Raw genomic sequence first — 20,194 nt, 5'->3', positions numbered from 1 at the left:
GGAAATCTAGGAGCTCTCCATTGCATCTGATAGGTGGGGCTGGTGCTGAAGAGCCACCAGTCCGGTGAACTACAGGTGTGGCCAGGAGCAGCCTTGGGCAGCACTGGGGAGTTCGGAGTTTCCTGCTCTCTGTTGGAATCTGTTCTCCAGGCTGAAGGAAGGTGTTGTCATCGCTTGGTAGCAAGTACTCACTACCCCGTCCCAGTCTCCGTGGATCCTGCCACCATAAAAGGCTCTGAGTGCTGGCAGCCTGTTAGTTTCCAGCTTGCTCTTTGGTGTCCTGGCTGCTGTTTTTAGAGGAGGATGAAATTCTTGGTTTCACAAGGGGCTGGGAGCCTCTTAGAGAATCTAGCCTGTTGGGACTCTCCTCTCTCTGAGCTGGGGTATTTTGAAGGAATAGGTGAAGGACAGGGAATGACTTAAGATTTCCCAGGCGTTTGTCTGTAATCACACAGCTTAGCTGCCTTGTGAACATCCACTGCTTAATGTCCGGTTATCCAAGTGTGTGCTTGCAAGGGTAAGGGTACTTAAGGGGAGCAAGTCACTGATCCGGGTAGTTTGAATGGCAGAGAGCTCTTCCCCCTACCCTACCCCAGGTAAGAAAAATATAGAGCTGAGATCTGGCTTCCATCCTCTGCCTCAGGAAGTGTGGGGTACGGGGACCCCCAGCCCACCGACAACACTGAAACCCTTAAATCTGCTCATTCTTATGTACACATGGAGAGGGGTGGATCTATGATGCAAGCAGGATTTGGTCGTGAGTATCTGCTGAGTCAGTCTGGACAGGCCTTTGAAGGAGATGAGAGGAAATTTCATCTGTGCTGCCAAGAGCAGAGGGTGCATTGCTGGATGGAGAAAGGGCTGTAGGCCGAATGTGAGCCAAGGTAGGTGAGGGAAGCATGGGGGCGCAAGAGGGGCCTGAGGATAGCCTGACGTGATCTCAGCATGGCGAGATTGATGCTTTTGGCCTTGGGGGCCACGTGATATTATGAGAGATCCGTAGCCCCATGACCCTCTCTTTTTCTAGATCCCATTTATTACACTCTGAAATTTTTAAACAGCAGGATCCTTCCCAGGGAGACTCATATCTCTCGGACTGTTCAAAGTTCATGAGACAGGCTCAGACTGAACCTGTTGTGTCAATGTCTCGGGATGGTTTTACCATCTCAGCACCCCCTTTCCCAGTGCTCAACAGACCAGCTGCTCTGGAACCCCCAAAGGATCAGCCTTTCAGCATCTTCACCTCAGAGGTAGCTGCTTTTCAATTTAGCTTTGGACTCATTACTGAAAAGGGTGTTTGGGAGACTGCCTCTGACCTGAGGAGCTTCACTAAGACTGTTCTCTGCAGGGAAGAGGACGCCCTGTATATGAATGCTGAAGATTTCACAGGGAAAAAGACCAGGAACCTAGAAAATCCATAGTAAATAAGCGGCAATTCAAGGAGACAAGTTCCCTTTCATATGTGGATGCTATTCTGGTGCCTGCTGTCCTTGGAGCCCCTGGCAGGTTGCTGCCTTGCAACTGTACATATTGTTCCTTAATGCTTAGAAGAGGGAAGCTTTCTGACTGTTCACGGCTCTCCTCCCCTTCCATACACAGCAGAAGTGGCTTTCCTCCCCATGTATACAAATTCAATTTTGTTCTCTCCTGGGAGCTTTGACTTCTACAGTCTTGGCCCACAGTTTCTGACTCAGTATTGTCATTTCCCCAAATCTTCTCCTAGATGTCTCCCTCAAGGTTTTTGGAGCAGGAATGACTTTTTTTTTTTTTTTTCTTCTCCCTCTCTGGGCTGTTTTGCTTTCAACATGTGTTTGGATGTATATTATCTCAAGGTAAAAGTGAGGCTGGAGATATAGATGACTTTTCCCATCTGGGGAAGCATAACAAGGTGTTCTCAGCAGAGGAATGGAGAGTGATCATTTTGGGCCTCTTTATACTTTGTCAGCCCACTTTCCTTTTGGAAGCCAACTTCAGATTCTACTGTGCTAATTATTGGGCAAAAGTAATTCTGGCGGGAGAAAAAATAGATAAGGTTTGGGTAAGATCTGTAGGAGCTGTGCAGTGGATAGAGAAAAAGTAGAGATGTTTCATTTTCATTTTAAAGTAATCCATGGTTACTGTGAGGAAAATATCAAACATTACAGAAAACAATAAAGAAGAAAATAATAACTGATAATTGCTTGTTAATATGCTGATATACTTTCCTCCCAGTCCTCTGTGTGTATACACCCATTTTTCAAAACAAAATTGGGATTATTCTGTACATGCTACTTTGTAATTTATTAAAAGTTAATATGCCACGACTATTTCCCCATTGTCATTAAGTATTCTTCTAAACAAGATTTCTAATGAATGCATAGTATTTCATTGTTTGAACAAACATATATGATGCACCCTGCTATTCAACATTTGCTTTGTTGGATAGATATGTTTCACGGAATCTTGAAGAGAGCGGTGGAAGTAGATAGCTTTAGGTTATAATTGTGGTTCTGCCACTTTTTTTTTTAATTGAAGTATGGTTGATTTATAATGTTGTATTAGTTTCTGCTGTGCAGCACAGTGATTCATTTATACATTTGCATATTTTTTCATATTATTTTCCATTATTGGTTATTATAAGATATTGAATATAGTTCCTTGTGCTATACAGTAGGTCCTTATTGTTTATCTATTTTATGTATAGTAGTGTGTATCTGTTAATCTCAAACTCCTAATTTATCCCTTTCTTCCTTCCCCGTTGGTAACCATAGGTTTGTTTTTTATGTCTGTGAGTCTGTTTCTGTTTTGTACATAAGTTCATTTGTGTCATTTTTTTTTAGATTCCACATATAGGTGATATGATTGTCTTCGTCTGATTTATTTCACTCAGCATGATAATCTCTAGGTCCACCCATGTTCCTACAAATGGCATTATTTCATTCTTTTTTATGGCTGAGTAATACTAGTGTGGCATGTGTATGTATCTTCTTTATCCAATCCATCTTCTTCATCCACACTACGTCTTTATCCAATCATCTGTTGATGGACATTTAGGTTGCTTCCATGTCTTGGCTATGTAAATAGTGCTGCTATGAACATTAGGGTGCATGTATCTTTTTGATTTAGAGCTTCATCTGGATATATGCCCAGGAATGGGATTGCTGGATCATATGGCAAGTCTATTTTTAGTTTTTTGAGGAATCTTCATACTATTTTCCATAATGGCTGCACCAGACGGGTTCCCTTTTCTCCACACCCTCTCCAGAATTTATGGTTCATGAACTTTGTAATGATGACCATTCTGACTGGTGTGAGGTGATACCTCATTGTAGTATTGGTTTGCATTTCTCTGATAATTAGCAATACTGAGCATCTTTTCATGTGCCTATTGGCCATCTGTGTGTCTTCATTGGAGAAATGTCTGTTTAGGTCTTCTGCCCGTTTTTTGATTGGGTTGATTTTGTTGTTGTTATTGAGTTGTGTGAGCTCAGTTCTGCCACTTCTTGAGCCTTCTGAGCAAGGCTTAAAGTCTTAGCCTCTATTTCCTCATTTATCAAAGAAGGCTATGAATAGTAACTACTTCTTTGGTGGTGACAATTAGATGAGAGATGATCCGTGTTAATCCCTTAGCATGAAACCTAACATAGACTAAGTAATCAATAAGTGTTAATAATATATAGCATTATCTTTGTCTTGACACTTCACCGTTTGTGTACTTTACTGTTAGAATTAGGATCCCAGGGAAGGACAATTGTTTTCATGCAGATAAGTAGAATTTCAGAATGAAAACTGCTTTTGGATAAGTAACCCCTTTTATTAGTTGAGCACCTTCCAGATGGGACCTTTGGTCAGCTTCCTGAAATTCACAGGAAGAAAGGTTTTAGAGTCTCTGCAGTTGGATGGCCCCATTTGGTCCAGAACAAGGAGATGGGAAAGCACCAGTTGCAACCAGAAAGTTATGCAACCAGAAAGTTATCTTCGTGCCCACAGGGAGAGCCAGCCAAGCCTTCCTGTTATACTTGTTTGTTTTTCTTTACTTGTTTTTTGTTTCCCAATTTTTATTCTGAAAATTTTCAAACATGTGGAAAAGTTAACAGGGCAGTGCACCAAACACTGGTATGACCTCCACCTAGATTCAGCGATTTTTGCCATGCATTCTGAGAAGTGAGTTAAAAGATGTAAGAGCCTAACTGCATTCCCTGCTACATGAGAGGCTTGTGCTGTGGGGCCTCCCACAGTGGGCAAAACATTTATAATCTCAGACCAAGGACTTATGGAAATAGAAGGTCAGAGTGGAAGGACCTTAGGTGCTGGGATGATGGAAATATATCTATTATTTTTATAATACAAATTACAGGAAGCAAATCTCAATGTAGTTCCTAAAAGGAAAAACGTAAATCCCGATGTCCATCAACATACACTGTATAAATAACTTCTAATGTAGTCAACTGAATAATAATATACAGCAGTGAAAAACAGAATACATGTGCCAACATGGATAATTAGAGGAAAACATGTTGAATGAAACATAAATTGCAGAAGGATACACACACACACACACACACATATTTATATATAGTATATCATTTATTTAACAGGATAAACATGAAACAACAATGTATATGGCTTGTGGATATAGTCAAATGTACAAATGTATAAAAACATAGATACACAGGAAGAACTCCAACTCCTTCGGAATGAAGGTTCCACCTCATTAGGGAGTAGAGGAGATGAATGGTACTTAGGGAGGATACACAGGGCTTCAACTGAATCAGTAATGTTCAAATTTATTAAAGTGGGATAGTGGGCACAGAGATTTTTATTATATTATTTTTGTACTTTTCTGTATGTTGGAAAATTTTAATGTTAAAAAACTAGAGTGAAAAAGCTGTGTGTAAAGGCTTAGAATCTTGGATCGCTTATTTTGTAGGTGTAAAAGCTGAGACTGGGAGAGTTCAGTGTTTTGCTTCTCATGTATATTTTTGAATTTTATTTACGAAATCATACAGTAAAGTTGACTTTTTGGTGTACAGATCTGAGATCTTTTTTCATTTTTTTATTGTGGTAAAATATACTTAACATAAAATGTAACATCTTAACCATTTTTAAGTGCATAGTTCAGTAGCATTAAGTACATTCACATTGTTTTGCAACCATCACCACCACTCATCTCCCAAAGTCTTTATTTTGCAAAAACTAAAACTCTGTACCCATTAAACAATAATTCCCATTACCTCCTATCCCCAGTCCCTAGCAACCATCATTCTACTTTCCGCCTTTATGTATGATTTTGACTACTCTAGATAGGTACCTCATATAAGTGGAATCATACAGTATTTATTCTTTTGTAACTGGCTTATTTCACTTAGCAGAATGTCCTCAAGATTCATCCACGTTGTAACGTGTCAGAATTTCTTTTCTAAGGCAGAATAATATTTCTTGTATGTATACACCACATTTTATTTATCCATTCATCTGTTGATGGACGCTTGGTTTGCTTCCATGTTTTAGCTATTGTAAATAATGGCTGCTGTGAACATGGCTGTAGAAATATCCCACAGAGACCCTGTTTTCACTTCTTTTTGGGTATATGCCAAGAAGTGGAATTGCTGGATCATGTAGTAACTCTATTTTTAATTATTTGAAAACCGGCCATACTGTTTTACACAGCAGCTGTGTACCATTTTACATTCCTACCAACAGTGTTGAAGAGTTCTAATTTGTCCATATCTTTGCCAACATTTGCTATTTTCTGTGTTTTTGATAGTAGCCATTCTAATGGTGTGAGATTATTATGCTTTTGATTTGCATTTTATTTTCTACTTTCCCTTGTGATTTCTTCTTTGATCCATTGGTTGTTTAAGAATGTGTTACTTAGTTTTCACAAATTTGGGAATTTTCCCATTTTATAGTTGATGCCTGAACAGCATGTGTTTGTACTACATGAGTCCACTTATACATGAAATTTTTTCAATATATACTACAGTACTACACAATCTGGAGTTGGTTAAATCTGTGTATATGGAACTTCAGGTACAGAGGGCCAACTATAAGGTTATATGGGGATTTCCACTGTTTGGGGGTATTGACGCCCTTAACTGCCCCACCCCTGCAGTGTTCATGGGCCAACTGTGCTTCTGTTACTGATTAACTTTATCCTGTTATGGTTAGAGAAGATATTTTGTGTGATACCTAGTTTTTAGCATCTATTGAAACTTAGTTTGCCACCTAACATATGACCTATCCTGGAAAATGTTCTATGTGCACGTAAGAATGTGAATTCTGTTGTTGGGTAAGGTTTTCTTTACATGTTTGTTAGATCTAGTTGGTTTATTTTGTTGTTCAAGTCCTAATTTCTTTACTTTTGTCTATTTATTATTGACAGTGGAGTATTGAAATCTCCAGCTGTTATTGTAGAACTATCTATTTCTTCCTTCAATACGATCAGTTTTTGCTTCATATATTTTGATGGTCTGCTACTAGGTATGTAAATGTTTATAATTGTCATATCTTCTTGCTGTATTGAACTTTTTACTACTATATAATATACTTCTTTATCTCTTTTAAGCTCTTGATTTATAGTTTGTTTTGTCTGATACAAATAGCCACCTCTGCTCTCTTAGTTGCCACTTGCATAGAATATCTTTTTCTATCCTTTCACTTTTAACCTTTTTGTGTTTTTGGCTCTAAAGTGAGTCTCTTGTAGACAGCATATATATAGTTGGATCATGTTTTTTTTTTTTATCCATTCTGCTAGTCTCTATCTTTCAATTGGATAGTTTAATCCATTTACATCTAAAGTAAGTACTAATAAGGAGGGAGTTCTGTCATTTTGCTGTTTGTTTTCTATATACTTTGTAACTTTTGGTCACTCATTTCCTGCATTACTCTCCTTTTTTGTGTTTAATTGATTTTTTTGGTAGTGTAACAGTTTAATACTCTTATTATTTCCTTTCCTGTGTATTCTCCAACTATTTTCTTTGTGGTTATCATGGGGATTCCATTTAACATACTAAAGTTAAAATGTTTTAATTTGAATTTATATTAGCTTAATTTCAATAATATATGAAAACTCTACTCCTTTACAGTTTCATCTCCACCCCTTTGAGTTTGTTGATGTCACAAAATTACATCTTTATACATGTGTGCCCCCAAAATTAATCATTTTAAAATGCATTAGTCTCTTAAATTATGTAGAAAACAAAATGTGGAGTTACAAATGAAAGTTACAGTAACACTAGCCTTTAGACTAATAGTTGTATTTTTAAAAATGTACTAATCTCTTGAATCATGTAGAAAAAGTTGGGGTTACAAACTATTGTTACACTAATACTAGCTTTTATACTTGCCCAATATTTTCCCTTTACTGAGATCTTTATCTCTTCATGTGGTTTTTCGAGTTACTGTCTGGTGTCTTTTCATTTCAACCTGAAGGATTCCCTTTAGCAATTCTTACAACACAGGTCAAATCATAACAAACTCCCTCAGGTTTTGCTTTTCTGGAAATGTCTTAATTTCTCTATTTTGAAGAATAGTAGTGTTGGATACAGAATTCTTGGTTGACAGTGTTTTGTTTTGTTTTGTTTTGTTTTGTTCTCTCATTTTAGCACTTTAACTCACTGCCTTCTGGCCTTTAAAGCTTCTGATGAAAAATCAAATTACTCTATCACTGTGGGTCTATTTCTGGGTTATTCTGTTTCACTGATACGTCTTTTCTTGGCCAATAGTGCATTGTCTTGATTGCTGTAATTTTATATAGTAAGCCTAAAATCAGGTAGTCTGATTCTTTCATCTTCTACTTTTTCAAAATTATTTTAGCTGCTCTACTTTCTTTGCCCTTCCATATGCATTTTTGAGTCACTTCACCTATATCCACAAAATATCCTGCTGGGATTTTGCACAGACTTGCATTGAATCTATAGATCATTTTGGTGATAATTGACATCTTTCCTATATTGAGCCTTTCAATCCTTGAACATGATATGTCTTTCTCTTTATTTAGGTCTTTGATTTCTCTAATCAATATTTTTGCAGTTCTCAGCATACAGATTCTGTACATATTTTGTTAGATTTATACCTAAGTATTTTAGTTTTGGGGGGAGGTATTGTAAATAGTATATATTTTTAAAAAATTGGTTTCTGATTTTACACTGCTACAATGTAGAAATATTACTGATGTTTGTGTGTTGACCTTGAAATCCTGCAGTCATCCTAAAATCATGTGTTTTAGGAACTTTTTTTTGTTGATTCCTTGAGATTTTCTGCACATGTAATAATTCTTTGCAAAAAGGGATAGTATTATATCCTTCTTTCCAATCTCTACTATTTTTGTTGCCTTATTGCACTGGCTAAGACTACCAGTATAATGTTGAATTGGAGTGCTGAGAGTGGGCATCCTTGTCTTGTTCCTGATATTAGTAGAGGGAGCATTCAGTCTTTCATCATTAAGTATGATTTTGAGTGTTGTATTTTTTAGATGTTCTTTATCAGGTTGAGGAATTTCCCTCCTATTGCTAGTTTGTTGATTTTTTTAAAAAATCGTGAATAGATGTTGAATTTTGACAAATGCCTTTTCTATATCAATTGATATGAGCATACACTTTTTATTCTTTATATTGTTAATTTGGTAGAATTCATTAATTGAATTTCATACATTGAATCAACCAGGACAAATTCCACTTGGTCATAGAATCCTGTTCTTATTATTATTGCTGCAGTATATTTGCTAAGATTTTATTGAGGATTTTTGTGTCTGTTCACAAGGGATAATTAGTTTAGTTTTTGCTTTCCTCCTCCTTTCCCCTCCCCCTCTGCCCTCCCCCACTTCTTTCTAATTTTGGTGTCTGGGTAGTAATAGCCTCATAAAATGAGTTGAGAAATATTTTCTTCTGTTCTATTTTTCTGGACAAGATTATATAAATATTTGGTAGAATTGGTCACTGAAATCATCTGCATTTTATTTAGGTTTTAACTGCCAATTCTTTTTTTAAACTGAGATATAATTGATGTATAACATTATATTAGTTTCAGGTGTATAACATAATGATTTGATATTTGTATATGTTGTGAAATGATCACCACAGTAACACTGGTAACACTTGCCATATTGCCCCAGGTTCCTACCAACTGAGCTAACTTAGCAGAGTATCCTACACAGAAATAAACAAGCTGATAAAATATTTGTGACAATGGTAATGGCCAAGTCTTCGAGCCAGCACGAAGAAGATGTATGAGCTTGACTAACTGACCTGGAGTCCATCTCCAAGCTCTACTCTTTGGTTCTGGCCTTCACTCTGTCCTTTTGTTCTCTCTGCACCTCTTTTCACACTTGGAATTTTTAAAACAGTTTGACTTTCCCACATGATTCATGATCCCCATCCCCTTTTAATCTTGTGGCTTTTAGGTGAGCTCTTCACCATTTATTTAAGAAACATGTGTTTGAGTCTTATTATATGCCATGTACTGTTCTAAGCACTTTATACGTATCAAGTCCTTATAATAATTCTGTGAGTTGGTACTATTACTGTTCTCATTGTACAGAGGAGGGAACTCTCACTGGACTTTCTAGTGGCTAATTTTCCATTTCCAATACCCAATAGAAATCTGAGTGGCAGGCTGCAGAGGGTATAAAGCAAAAAAAAAAAAAAAAAAAAAAAGCTTTGCCTCTGGTGTGGTCATTTACCTGCTGGCCTGTGCCCTGGGTCTGTAGAGGGCAGTGCAGCGGTGTAATTGGGGCAGTTTTACCACCAAACACACAAGGGGTTCCATTGCTCTTAGGTATAACTTTTCCTGCCCCGTGGGCATTCCAGAACATTTTTCCTACCTGGTCTGCTGTCACACACACACACACACACACAGAGAGAGAGAGAGAGAGAGAGAGAGAGAGAGAGAGAGAGAGAGAGAGAGAGAGAAGATGTGTAATGTTCATGTCTTAGATTTGAAGTGCAGGGTACAGTGGCAAAAACACAGGCTTAAAACTTGGTGAGCCCTGAGTGTGACTTCTCCCTCTTTCACTCATTATCTCTTTGATCTTGGGCAAGTCACTTAATCACTTAGTGCTTTGATTTTCTCAGCTCTGAAACTGAAGAAGGTGATATTGATTATAATAAAAACTGAGGATTAAATGAGATGATGCATTTGACTACTTCACCCAGTGATTGGCCCATGGAAGTGCTCGATGTATGTCAGATGTTTTTGTAATTATTGATATGCAAGGCTTTTTTATATATTAAGGATAATTCACCCTTTGGGATATATGCAGCTTGTGGAACTGAGTTTTGAGGACCTAGAACAAAGCTTGTCTTTGTCTTGGAATTTCGTAGTCATTTTGAAACTTGATGTTGGTTTTAGCTTCCTTTTCTTTGGCCTTCCATAGACTTTTGGGATCAGTTCCATCACCCTCAAGATTTAACTTTTGGTACCTAAATATTTACTTGGCCTTGTGTAAATGCCAGCATTCTTTTAAGGCCAATGGCAAAGCCTGGCACTAGAGTTCAGCTTTACCTGGGCCGGTGGTGAGATTGTTTTCCTCTCCCAGGGTGAGTGTTTAGGCTGTGGCTGTCATGTAGGAGGGTTCAGGGGCAGAGTTAGGCCACATTCTACCTCATTGCAGGCCTAGAATGGCTGTTAATGACCCTTGATCCAGGTATTGAGGCTTGAGCCAGGATTTTCAACCATCAGTTTCTCAGAGCATGGGATGCCCCCTAGAACGACCCTGTTGTAAAAGCATAGTAGCCTGGCCAACCCAGACAAGCAGGAGTGAAATTGCAATGGTGTGCCTCTACCCTTTTATGGATGGAGCTAAGCCCTGTTAAATTGGAGGATTGGTGGCCCAACCTGGCCTAAGAGCATCCTCCCCTCAGTCATCCTCTGAAAGCTCATTAAGCTTGGGAAGGGGATGAAGGAGGTGGTATAAGAGTTTGGGGCTGGAGTCAGATAAACCTGGGTTTGCATCTTGGCTCTACTACTGTCCTATATGTGGTGTTGATGAGTCACTTTACTTCTGAACCCGGTTTCCTCATGCACAAAATGGAAAAAATAAAGTTACCCATCTCATAAGATTGCAGTAAAAATTCAGCAAGAGAGTTTACGTAAAGCAGTTAATTTGATATTTGCCTGGAATACGTTAAGTGCACATCATCACCATCATCACAGCATTGGTAACAATGAGCAGTGGTAAGAAGCAAACTGGGGGAAATGAAGAGCAGTCTTGGGGCTTCTGTGCTGTTCTCTTGAGGCTCCTTCTAACAAGGGCTGTTAGTCTTAGGCACACGTCTGTGAGCCCAGGAGAGGAGCTAAAGTTCGAGGGGGTCTTCTAGGTTCCAGTCAGGGCATAGGAGAGATCCTGGTATGGCTGGGCTGCATGTGAGTGTGTGTAAGAGAAACAGCTCAAGGGTGAGCCAGCTAGTGTCTTAAGGTCTAAAAGCCATGTTGGCTGAGTGCTGGTTGTACGTGACCCATCAAATTAGCTTTTCTCTGGGAAGAACAGACTGTCATTCCTTGCTTCTTCCTCAATAGTAAAGGACCATTTGCCTTGAATGATGGAGGAAGCTGCTCAAATCCATCCCCATAGCTCGCAAAAGCAGAGTTTGTTCTTGATTTGCTTGTTCTAGACTTATAAAGGATTCCTAGCATGTGTTTTAATAAGTCTGGTATTGGGAAACAGTATCACTACCCAAGGCTGAGCAGCAGTGGTTTTCTTCTTCCTCTTTTTTTCCCCCTTTTTCTTTTTTGTTTTGCTTTAAAAGTCACAGAACTCAGTATGCAAAATAGATCAAAGAAAGCTTGGACGGCTGTCACTTCTGCCCTCCCCACCTCCCACAGCAGCCCCTGAAGGTATTTCTAAGAAAGTGGGGGAGTGAGTCTGCAAAACACTGCAGTTGGCTCCTTAGGTTGTACAAGCTAACCTTTTTATGCCCAGGTCTCTGTGTGGGGAAGAGCATTGGGTACATCAGCAGCCATGTTCTAAGAAACAGGTCCCTACTGTAATAACCCAGCACCTGGCTGCCGCCTGAGCTGCAGCAGTTGGAGCTGAGATTGGGACTGAGCAAATGTTTAGGGAGCCCAGATCTCATTATGCAATGAAGTGTTGTAAGCAAAGCGTGTTCACAAAGTGGGGGATTTTGAGGCAGTGGTGGTGCTCTTCAGAACATTTCGGTTAATGCAAAATATGCTGCTTTTAATGTATTATGCATGTGTGCCAACTCTGGCGCCGTTTTACACAGACAGCCACTTGTTTCCACGCTCTCCCATCTGGCATGGCATAACCTGACACATTTTTGTCTGCCTTTGCATCAGAGTCAGAGTATGACCTGCACTGTATCTTTTTGCCTCTCCAGGCTACAGATGCACATGTTGAATGGAGCTCTCTTGGCCCTGCTGTTTCCTGTAGTAAATACGCGGCTGGTAAGTAGCCTCTTTTAGGAATGTACCAGCAACATACAAAACTGTATTTGCTCAGGGGGAGGGTATAGCTTGGTGGTAGAGTGTGTGCTTAGCATGCATGAGGTCCTAGGTTTAATCCCTAGTACCTCCATTAAAAAAAAATTAAAAAACAGTATTCGCGCGCCTCTATATTATCCAGTGCTTATCTTCATCCTTAGCTCATGTGCCCAAGTGAGTTTTTATTTATTTATAATTTTTTATTTTATTTATTATTTTTATTACAATATAGTTGATTTACAATATTATATTAGTTTCAAGTATACAACATAGTAATTCGATATTTTAATAGATTGAATCCATTTAAAGTTATTATAAAATGTTGGCTCTATTCCCTGTGCTATATAATATATCCTTGTAACTTACTTTATACACAGTAGTTTGTACCTCTTAATTCCCTACCCCCCCATGTGAGTTTAATATCTACATATTTAGTGTTGAGGTTTGATGCAGGCCTGTTTCAATGCAGTGGAGCTTGATGGGGGTGAGAGTATTTTGTGGAACCCTGGGGCTTTAATAAGGGTCTAGGCCAGAACCAGAACAGACCACAAAAATCTACAGAAGCTCTTGGAAGGGTTTGTTGGATTGAAGGGGGGTGGGGGACCTCTCCCATTAGACAGACGTTTCTGAGTGTTCTAAGGGCCTCTGGTGTAGACCAAGCCACATTGGTCCAGAATAATCTGCTGGGGAGCATCAAAGCCTGCCTGCTTTGCCAAGGGCCCCTTTGGGCAAGAAATAGATTTTTTCCCCATTCCCCCAAACCCACAGGGCAGTCTGGCCCACACCCACCCCGTAGTGGCTGGCAGGTAGAATCCCACTGTGGCTGGCAGGCCTTGGGTGATGAACCAGCACAGAGAGAAGCAGGGGCCTCAGGGCTGGGATGGCAGGGCCCTGTCGTCTTGCTTCCACATGTGGGGCTGTGGAGGGATTAGCAGACCACGTTGGAAAGCTCAGGGACGGGGAGGGCATAGCTCAAGTGGTAGAGCACATGTTTAGCATGCACAAGGTCCTGGGTTCAATCCTCAGTAGCTTCTCTAGAAATAAATAAACCCAATTACCTCCTCCCCACAAAAAAAAAGAAAAAAAAAAGAAATCACCTATAAAATCCTTCCTACTGCTTTCAGTTTTCATGACTTAAATTTGCCTCATGCATTAATATCGTAGTTTAAATCTCAAAATGATAATCTTTCCTCTTTGGACAGTATTTTATGGTTTACAAGGTCTTTCCACATAACAGTTGTGAGAGGCAGATACTATGTTGTGTAAGGGCAAGTATTATGGCCTCTTGTTACAGAGGAGGATACTGACGTTCAGGGAGTCATGTGAATTCTAAGTGACAGAGTTAGGAGTGGAGCCCAAGCTTCCAGATCCTACAACCACAACTACACTTCACTCTTTCTAAAGATTTAGTCACTGCTTCTGCACAAATGCTCATGTATACACTTTTGATTGTTTTACTAGATGCGTCAGTAGATGTTGAAGGAAAAAGCATTCACCTAAACAGTGATTTCGAACCCTCAGTATGTTCCAGGCTCAGTTAAGGGTACTTTACAAAAACAAACTGTTGAACAAAAAAAAATGGGAAAACAAAACACAATACAACACAACACAGGTGCCCTGACCCCATCCTTGGAGGGTCTGAATTCTTGATCTGTGATGCAGCCTGGGCATAGTGTTTTAAAAAGTACCTTCTAATGTGGAGCCGCAGTTGAGAACCACTAATTTTATGCAATGGTTCTGAAACTGAACGTCCACAGCAATCACCTGAGGGAATGGCTAAAAACTGATGCTGACCCCATCCGCAGAAGGTCTGATTGAGAGGACCTACCATGATGACAGGAAATGAAGATTTATAACAAGCCCCCAAGTGATGCCGATTGCAGAGTCCACTTAGACCACTCTCGGAGAATCAGTGTCCTAAGTGCTCATAATAAAAAATTATTCCAAATGTGTAACTCAGAGTGTAGTCCCAGGACCAACATTGCATGGGTGCAGCTTGTTAGAAATGCAGAATTGCAGGCTCTACCTCGCATCAGGACCTACTGCATCAGGATATGCATTTTTACAGGATCCCCAGGGACTTATCTGGCCCAGCCCCTTTCTTCCAAGGAGTCCAAAGCACCTCATAGATAGACCTTGTGAGCTCCTGCGGAGGGGAATGCTGGGTAGAGCACGTAGAGGTGAGGTCAGTGGTGTCCTGTGAGCTGGGGTCAGGGAGCTCAGGCAGCTGACAGGAAGCTTGGCTCTCACTTCTACAAACCACCCCCCCAATTATTTGACTTAACTGACTGCACCTGGTGAGCTGTAGAATCAGAACTGCCTTGGTCTCAGAGCTATAGGTGATAACACCCAAAAACGGTGCAAGTCCAACGAATTGAAAACATGTTCCTTACTGGGAGGTGGAGCAGTGCTGGGGCCCAAGTTCCTCCCTGCCTGTAGAGGTAACTGTAAGGCAGAGGAATGGATCCAAAGCCATCTTATCCCATCTTTCTGGTCACCCTGTTACTGTTTTCTCCGGAGATCCGAGAGGTCAAGCGGAGAGGAAACTGCTTGCTTTCTCCATTTTCCGCAGTTCTCTCTGATTCCAGGATGAGGTGGCACACCAGAAAATTTCCCCCTGGGCTCACAGAGTTAGTGATCTGAATTTGAGTGCTTCCAGCCCATAGCTCTGGCCAAGCGGTCTCTGCCATCAGTTGAGGTGGATATGGTTCCTCTAAACAGGTCGCCTGCGTCTCTCTTCCTAGTGGGACCTGCTCCCCAGGGAAAGCCAAATTGTCTTCTCCTTACAGGACCACTGAGCATAAACGGATGTTATAATTCCTTCCTATTGTGCAAACTTGATAATAAAGGCCCCCAAAGGCCCATTCACATACCTGAAGTCACTTAAAAAGCTGGCGGCGAAGTTTTCTTTTAATTAGTTCTCTGTTACACGAAAGCTATAGACCTTGTTCCCTAAGCCCTTGTCCCGTCTCCAGCAACAGCAGCCACAGCTGCCACTTCCTGAGCGCTGTGCGCTCAGTACTGTGCTAAGTGCTTTACGTGGCTGATATTTATTTAATCCTCACAATAAACTTATGAGGCAAGGTGGTGTTATTCTCCCCAAGATCAAGGTGCCCGCAGGGCTGGTTCCCTTTGAATCCTCTCTCCTGGGCCTGCAGGTGGCCATCCGCTTGCTGCCTCTTCATGTGGACTTTTCTCTGGGCACGCACTTCCGACCTCTCTGTGGATCCAAATTTCCTCTTCTTGAAAGGACACCAGTCAGATTGGATTAGAGCCCACCCTGTTGGCCTCATTTTAACTTAATCACCCTTTAAAAGCCCTGATCTCTAAATACAGTCCCATTCTGAGGTACTAGGGCTTCAACATGAATTTGGGGGCCGGGGGGACACAATTCAACCCTTACAGCTTTACTGATCTGTAAGAAAATATGTTTCTCGCTCCTTCCGCTTTTCTCTCTTCTCCCCTTCCCTTCCCCTCCCCTCCCCCTTCTCCCTCCTTTCCTTCCTTCCTTCTTCCCTTTTCCTCCTCTTCCTGTCTTCCCCTCTCCAGTGGCAGATTTGCTATTACATTTGTTATGACACCTGTATTTTCCAAATAAATGTCAAGCTATAGCCAGCCCGCTTACCATAATGTCCAAGTAACTTTCCTTAACGTGGAAACTTCTTTGATGAGCTCTCTCTTAACTGGCAATTCCAGTCACTCTGGTAAATAATCTTGATGCTCTTTTTCTAAAATGAAGCTGATAAAAGCTCAGGGTGGTGGCTCCATTTGTTTCTGTCTTGACAACTGGCTTTGATCTGGTTATTTTAAATGGTTGGGACCCCTCCTAGGCTACCTTGGCCTTCAGGATTTATTGTTCTGTAACCCCTTATTTGAGCTCAGATTTTGACTTAAAATAAGACACAGGAAGGTAGGCAACTCTTTAAGCCTGATGATCCAATTAGGCAGGAAGTCAACTTTTCGCCTTCTCCTTTGCCCTCTTTTCCTTCTTGGCCCTTGATCTTTTTAATCCTTTTTTCTTCTCATTAGCAATAATGAGGAAACAAAACAAAGTGAATTAATTAGTGTGTATGCCAGTACCACAGACATACATACACTCACATATATAAAGATAGAGAGGGAGCTGGAGGAAGTTGCCACAGTCAGTTAAAGGATTTGGGGTCATCACTGAATTTCCATGTACTATCGTGTCTGGCCTATGCCTCATTGACACTGGGGTTTGCAGACCAACTAGAGAATGCCCAGGTCCCAGTTCCTCCTTATTCTCCATCTTAGAAGCTGACGCCTTAGAAGAAGGAATGGGTATTCCAGTGGCCCATATTACAAGTAAGTGCTCTTTGCCACCAGGATTCTAGAGTAGGTCTCTTTCTGGCTTCAGATGAGGTGCCTTAAGGGCGATTTCTCCTTTGTTTCTTGCAGGGAAGGAGGGGAAATGCATCATGGAACTATTGACTATTAGATATGTGGAGAGCTGAAAGCTCATCTGGGCTAATTTTATCTTCTAGAGGAGGAACTTAGATGGATAAATGACTTGCCTAGGAAGACAAGGCGGATGCCCCTAGAACCCAGGTCTCCTGACTCAGACTTTAGACCCCCTTCCAGGGTGAGTTGGAATACTAGTGAGGCAAGATGCTGGAGATGCTTCTTAGCTTCTATCCTTCGGCTTCTTTGATGTGGATGAGGACTAGAGCTTCTTCCCAGATGCACAGAGACAAGTTTGCATACAATTTCAGGTGTGGTACAGACTGCCACCTCCTGCGCCTTCCCCACTCAAGCCCATCCATGGGTCCCATGTTGAGATTCCCCAGCCCAAGCTGTCAGTAGTCCATGCCTTGGAGAATAGATGTGCTGTTTGTGAGCACCTTGATATAGCCAGTGGCTTTTTGGCCTGATGGTGATGCTGGGTTCCTTATTTATGCCTGTGACTTTGCAAAGCATATCATTCATTCCAGTCTAAACCACCTTCTTGAAAGTGAAAGCCAAGAGGTGAGAGCCAAGTAGGATGCCCATGGAACTTGGTTACGTATTTGCTTTCAGTTACAGCTCTTACCTTGCAAAGCTCATCCTCAGAAAGATGCATTGGGCCCAAGCTGCATCCCCAGCTCTGTGCCTTTTGCTCTCAAATGCCCATGACAGTTTCTTGTGAATGTGGAGTGTTCTGAGCAAGGGAGGTTGGAAACAGAAAAGAAACATAAGACACTGTATCAGCCCCCTTCCCAGACCAAAAACTCTAGCCCAGCCTATATTTGTGTTTGCAGCCATCTGTCTTCTACTAGAATAATAGTAATAAGAATGGTAATTCTTTTCATCAGGCTTCTTTCTTCAAGGCCCAAAGCCTCAAGTATATTATTATCTCATTATCAAAATTGCCCATTATTGTGTATTCATGCTGATCTGTTACGTTAGTTCCTTTTTCCTCTTTTACCATCCCTCCTCTTTTGCCCAGTTCATTTTCTCTGTTAGATGGTTCTTTTGAGTGTTCCTAACATGCAGACTGAGTAGAAGGGGTGAGTAATGATTTCTTCATCACTGGGGCGACTATCCTCCATCCACAGCTGTTATCTCCATGTTCTCAGGATGTAACTCTGTTGCCGGCACACCTTGTACCCATGTGCGCTGCTGGGAAAACTTCACTGTCACCAATGTAAATAGGCTTGAGAATTTCACTCTTTGCTAATTGGCACATTGAAACGTGCTAATTGACCTAGAAAAGTTATTTCTGTGACTGGCAAATTGAGCTATTTTAAAAAGTTATAGTTTAGGTTTTGGACCTGAACTAGGGACAGACTGTCCCTTAGCTTTCTCGAGAGTACTTAAAATATAAAAAGCTTGTTTTCAAAAGAGGCCTTAGCTTTCTGAGGATTCAACTTGGTCAAAATTGTGCCTCAACCTTCTACAAAGGCCAATGTGTTTCTGATCAGAGGAATGCGAAGTGTGTGAGGATGTGGAGCGTATTGAGAAAGAGCTCGGGATTTCTGGTCCAAAGTCAAATTCTGGGGACTGCCCTAGAATATGTCTCATTACTGCCTTTATTTTAAGATTAATCTTTGAGAGTCTTAGATCCTCCATGAATCCAGCCCAGCCGCAACAGTCAATCCAGATTTTTATTGAGCACTTTTCTGTGTTAAGTATTGTGCCATATGCTGCAGGGGGTGCAAAAGCAACCAGCGTACATTTCTAGCCCTCAAGGACCTTGCAGTTTACTTAGAAAGATGAGGTATAAATGCCCGAGACGTTAGGAGAATATTAGAGTCAAAATGGTGGAAAAGGAACATCGCGAGGCAATGCAGGCTTAATTGCTAAATTGCAATTGTTCCAAGTTCTAAAAAAACGGGAAGAGGATTAGATTAACATTAGCATTTATGGAGCACCCACTGTGTACCAGGTAATTTATACACGTTCTTATTTAATTCTCACAAGAACCTGATTTTACCTATGAGGAAACTGAGGTTTGGAGAGGCTAAATGACTTGCTCAGAGTTAACGTGGTTTGTAAGAACTAAAGCTAAACCCAAGTACTTTGCAGTTTAACGCACTGCTGCCTGGAGATGTCATTGCATTTAGAAATAAAGTCCAAACTGAGCCTTGAAGGGCAATTAGAGTGTGCATGCAAATTGCAGAAGGAAACAGTTCAACTAAGGGAATGCTGTGGCCAGAGGCATGGAGGTAGGAAACAGTAAACTCCTTACTGAGAGTTGGAAGAGCAGGATGGAAAGTCATGAACTCCGTTCGTATATATAGACTTTGACACTTATTTGCCTGTCACCAGAAGACATTTAGTGACACTGCTTCTGTCGTGTCTTTTAGCCCTTGTAGTGTTTAGATTTCATGTGTGTTTCTGTTCTTTTCTACCACTGCTAAGAATTCCTTACAAGTAGATGGGACTTTGCAATCAGAAAAGCTTTCACAAATACAAATAAATATCTCACCCTAGTGTCATTGTTAAGAGTATGAACTCAGGGATCAGATCCTCCAACTTCATACCCTGGCTATGCTCTGTGTGTGTGTGTGTGTGTGTGTGTGGTGTGGTGTGTGTGTGTGTGTGTGTGTGTGTGTGTGTGTGTGTGTAGAGGGAGGGAGGGAACTTGGCCAAGTTACCTAACTTGTATTGGCTTCAGTTCTCTCATCTATGATAAGGGGGTGATAATAGTGTCTCCCTCCTAAAGTTGTTCTGAGGATTAAATCAGTTAATATGTGTAAAACATGTAGCATAGCATCTGGCAAATAGGAAGCCCTCAGTCAGCGTTAGCTGTTAATTATTAGTCTTTGATCTTCACAGAAACCCTGGGAAATGGGTATTGAGTGTTACCGAACCAGGTTTGTTTGCCCCATGCACAGTAAGCCAAATGCTGAGACGCCAAAGTTTGCAGCAACGAAAAAGTTTATTTACAAGGCAGCCACTTTAGGAGAAGAAGTCTCAAATCCACCTCCCCACAGGCAAGGGGCTCGGGATATTTATGGGACAAGGAAATGGGGTGGTCTGAGGCATGGGGAAAGATTATTGGAGACGAGAAGAAGGTGAAGTCATTGGTGTTCTGTGCAAGCCTATCTGACTCATGTGTTCTTTATGGGACACATGTTCAGAAAATGGTGACATTAGCATGACCTGAGGGTGGAATTTTTGGCCCTCTGACAACAAAAGATCATCCATCAGACACTCTCAGGCCCATAGTATAGTTTGGTGGTCTTGACCAGTTTGAACTGGGCAAGACTAGCTCCATGTTCCTAAAAAACAACTTAGGCAACAGTTGCTGTTATCTATTGTGGGCAGGTTA

The 20,194-nt window shown here is 40.9% G+C and overlaps 1 protein-coding gene across 13 annotated transcripts in view; it reads left to right on the top strand.

Annotated features, from left to right (window-relative positions):
* The window catches only part of TMEM164 (transmembrane protein 164), a 150,039-nt gene that overhangs the window by 69,758 nt on the left and 60,087 nt on the right, over positions 1 to 20,194 (top strand). For 12 of the 13 annotated variants that reach the window (XM_010963666.3, XM_074359389.1, XM_074359390.1 and 9 more), the window contains one exon: positions 12,318 to 12,384. The exons of the other annotated variant lie outside the window; for it this stretch is intronic. In XM_010963666.3, the coding sequence (XP_010961968.1) occupies positions 12,318 to 12,384 (67 nt within the window). The remainder of the gene's footprint in view (positions 1 to 12,317; positions 12,385 to 20,194) is intronic. 13 annotated transcript variants of the gene reach the window in all.

Source organism: Camelus bactrianus, chromosome X (genome assembly GCF_048773025.1).
Source record: "Camelus bactrianus isolate YW-2024 breed Bactrian camel chromosome X, ASM4877302v1, whole genome shotgun sequence".
In the NCBI taxonomy this organism is placed as follows: domain Eukaryota; kingdom Metazoa; phylum Chordata; class Mammalia; order Artiodactyla; family Camelidae; genus Camelus; species Camelus bactrianus.
The sequence above is the reverse complement of the archived record's forward strand: the minus strand, read 5'-3'. Positions and strand labels throughout refer to the sequence as shown.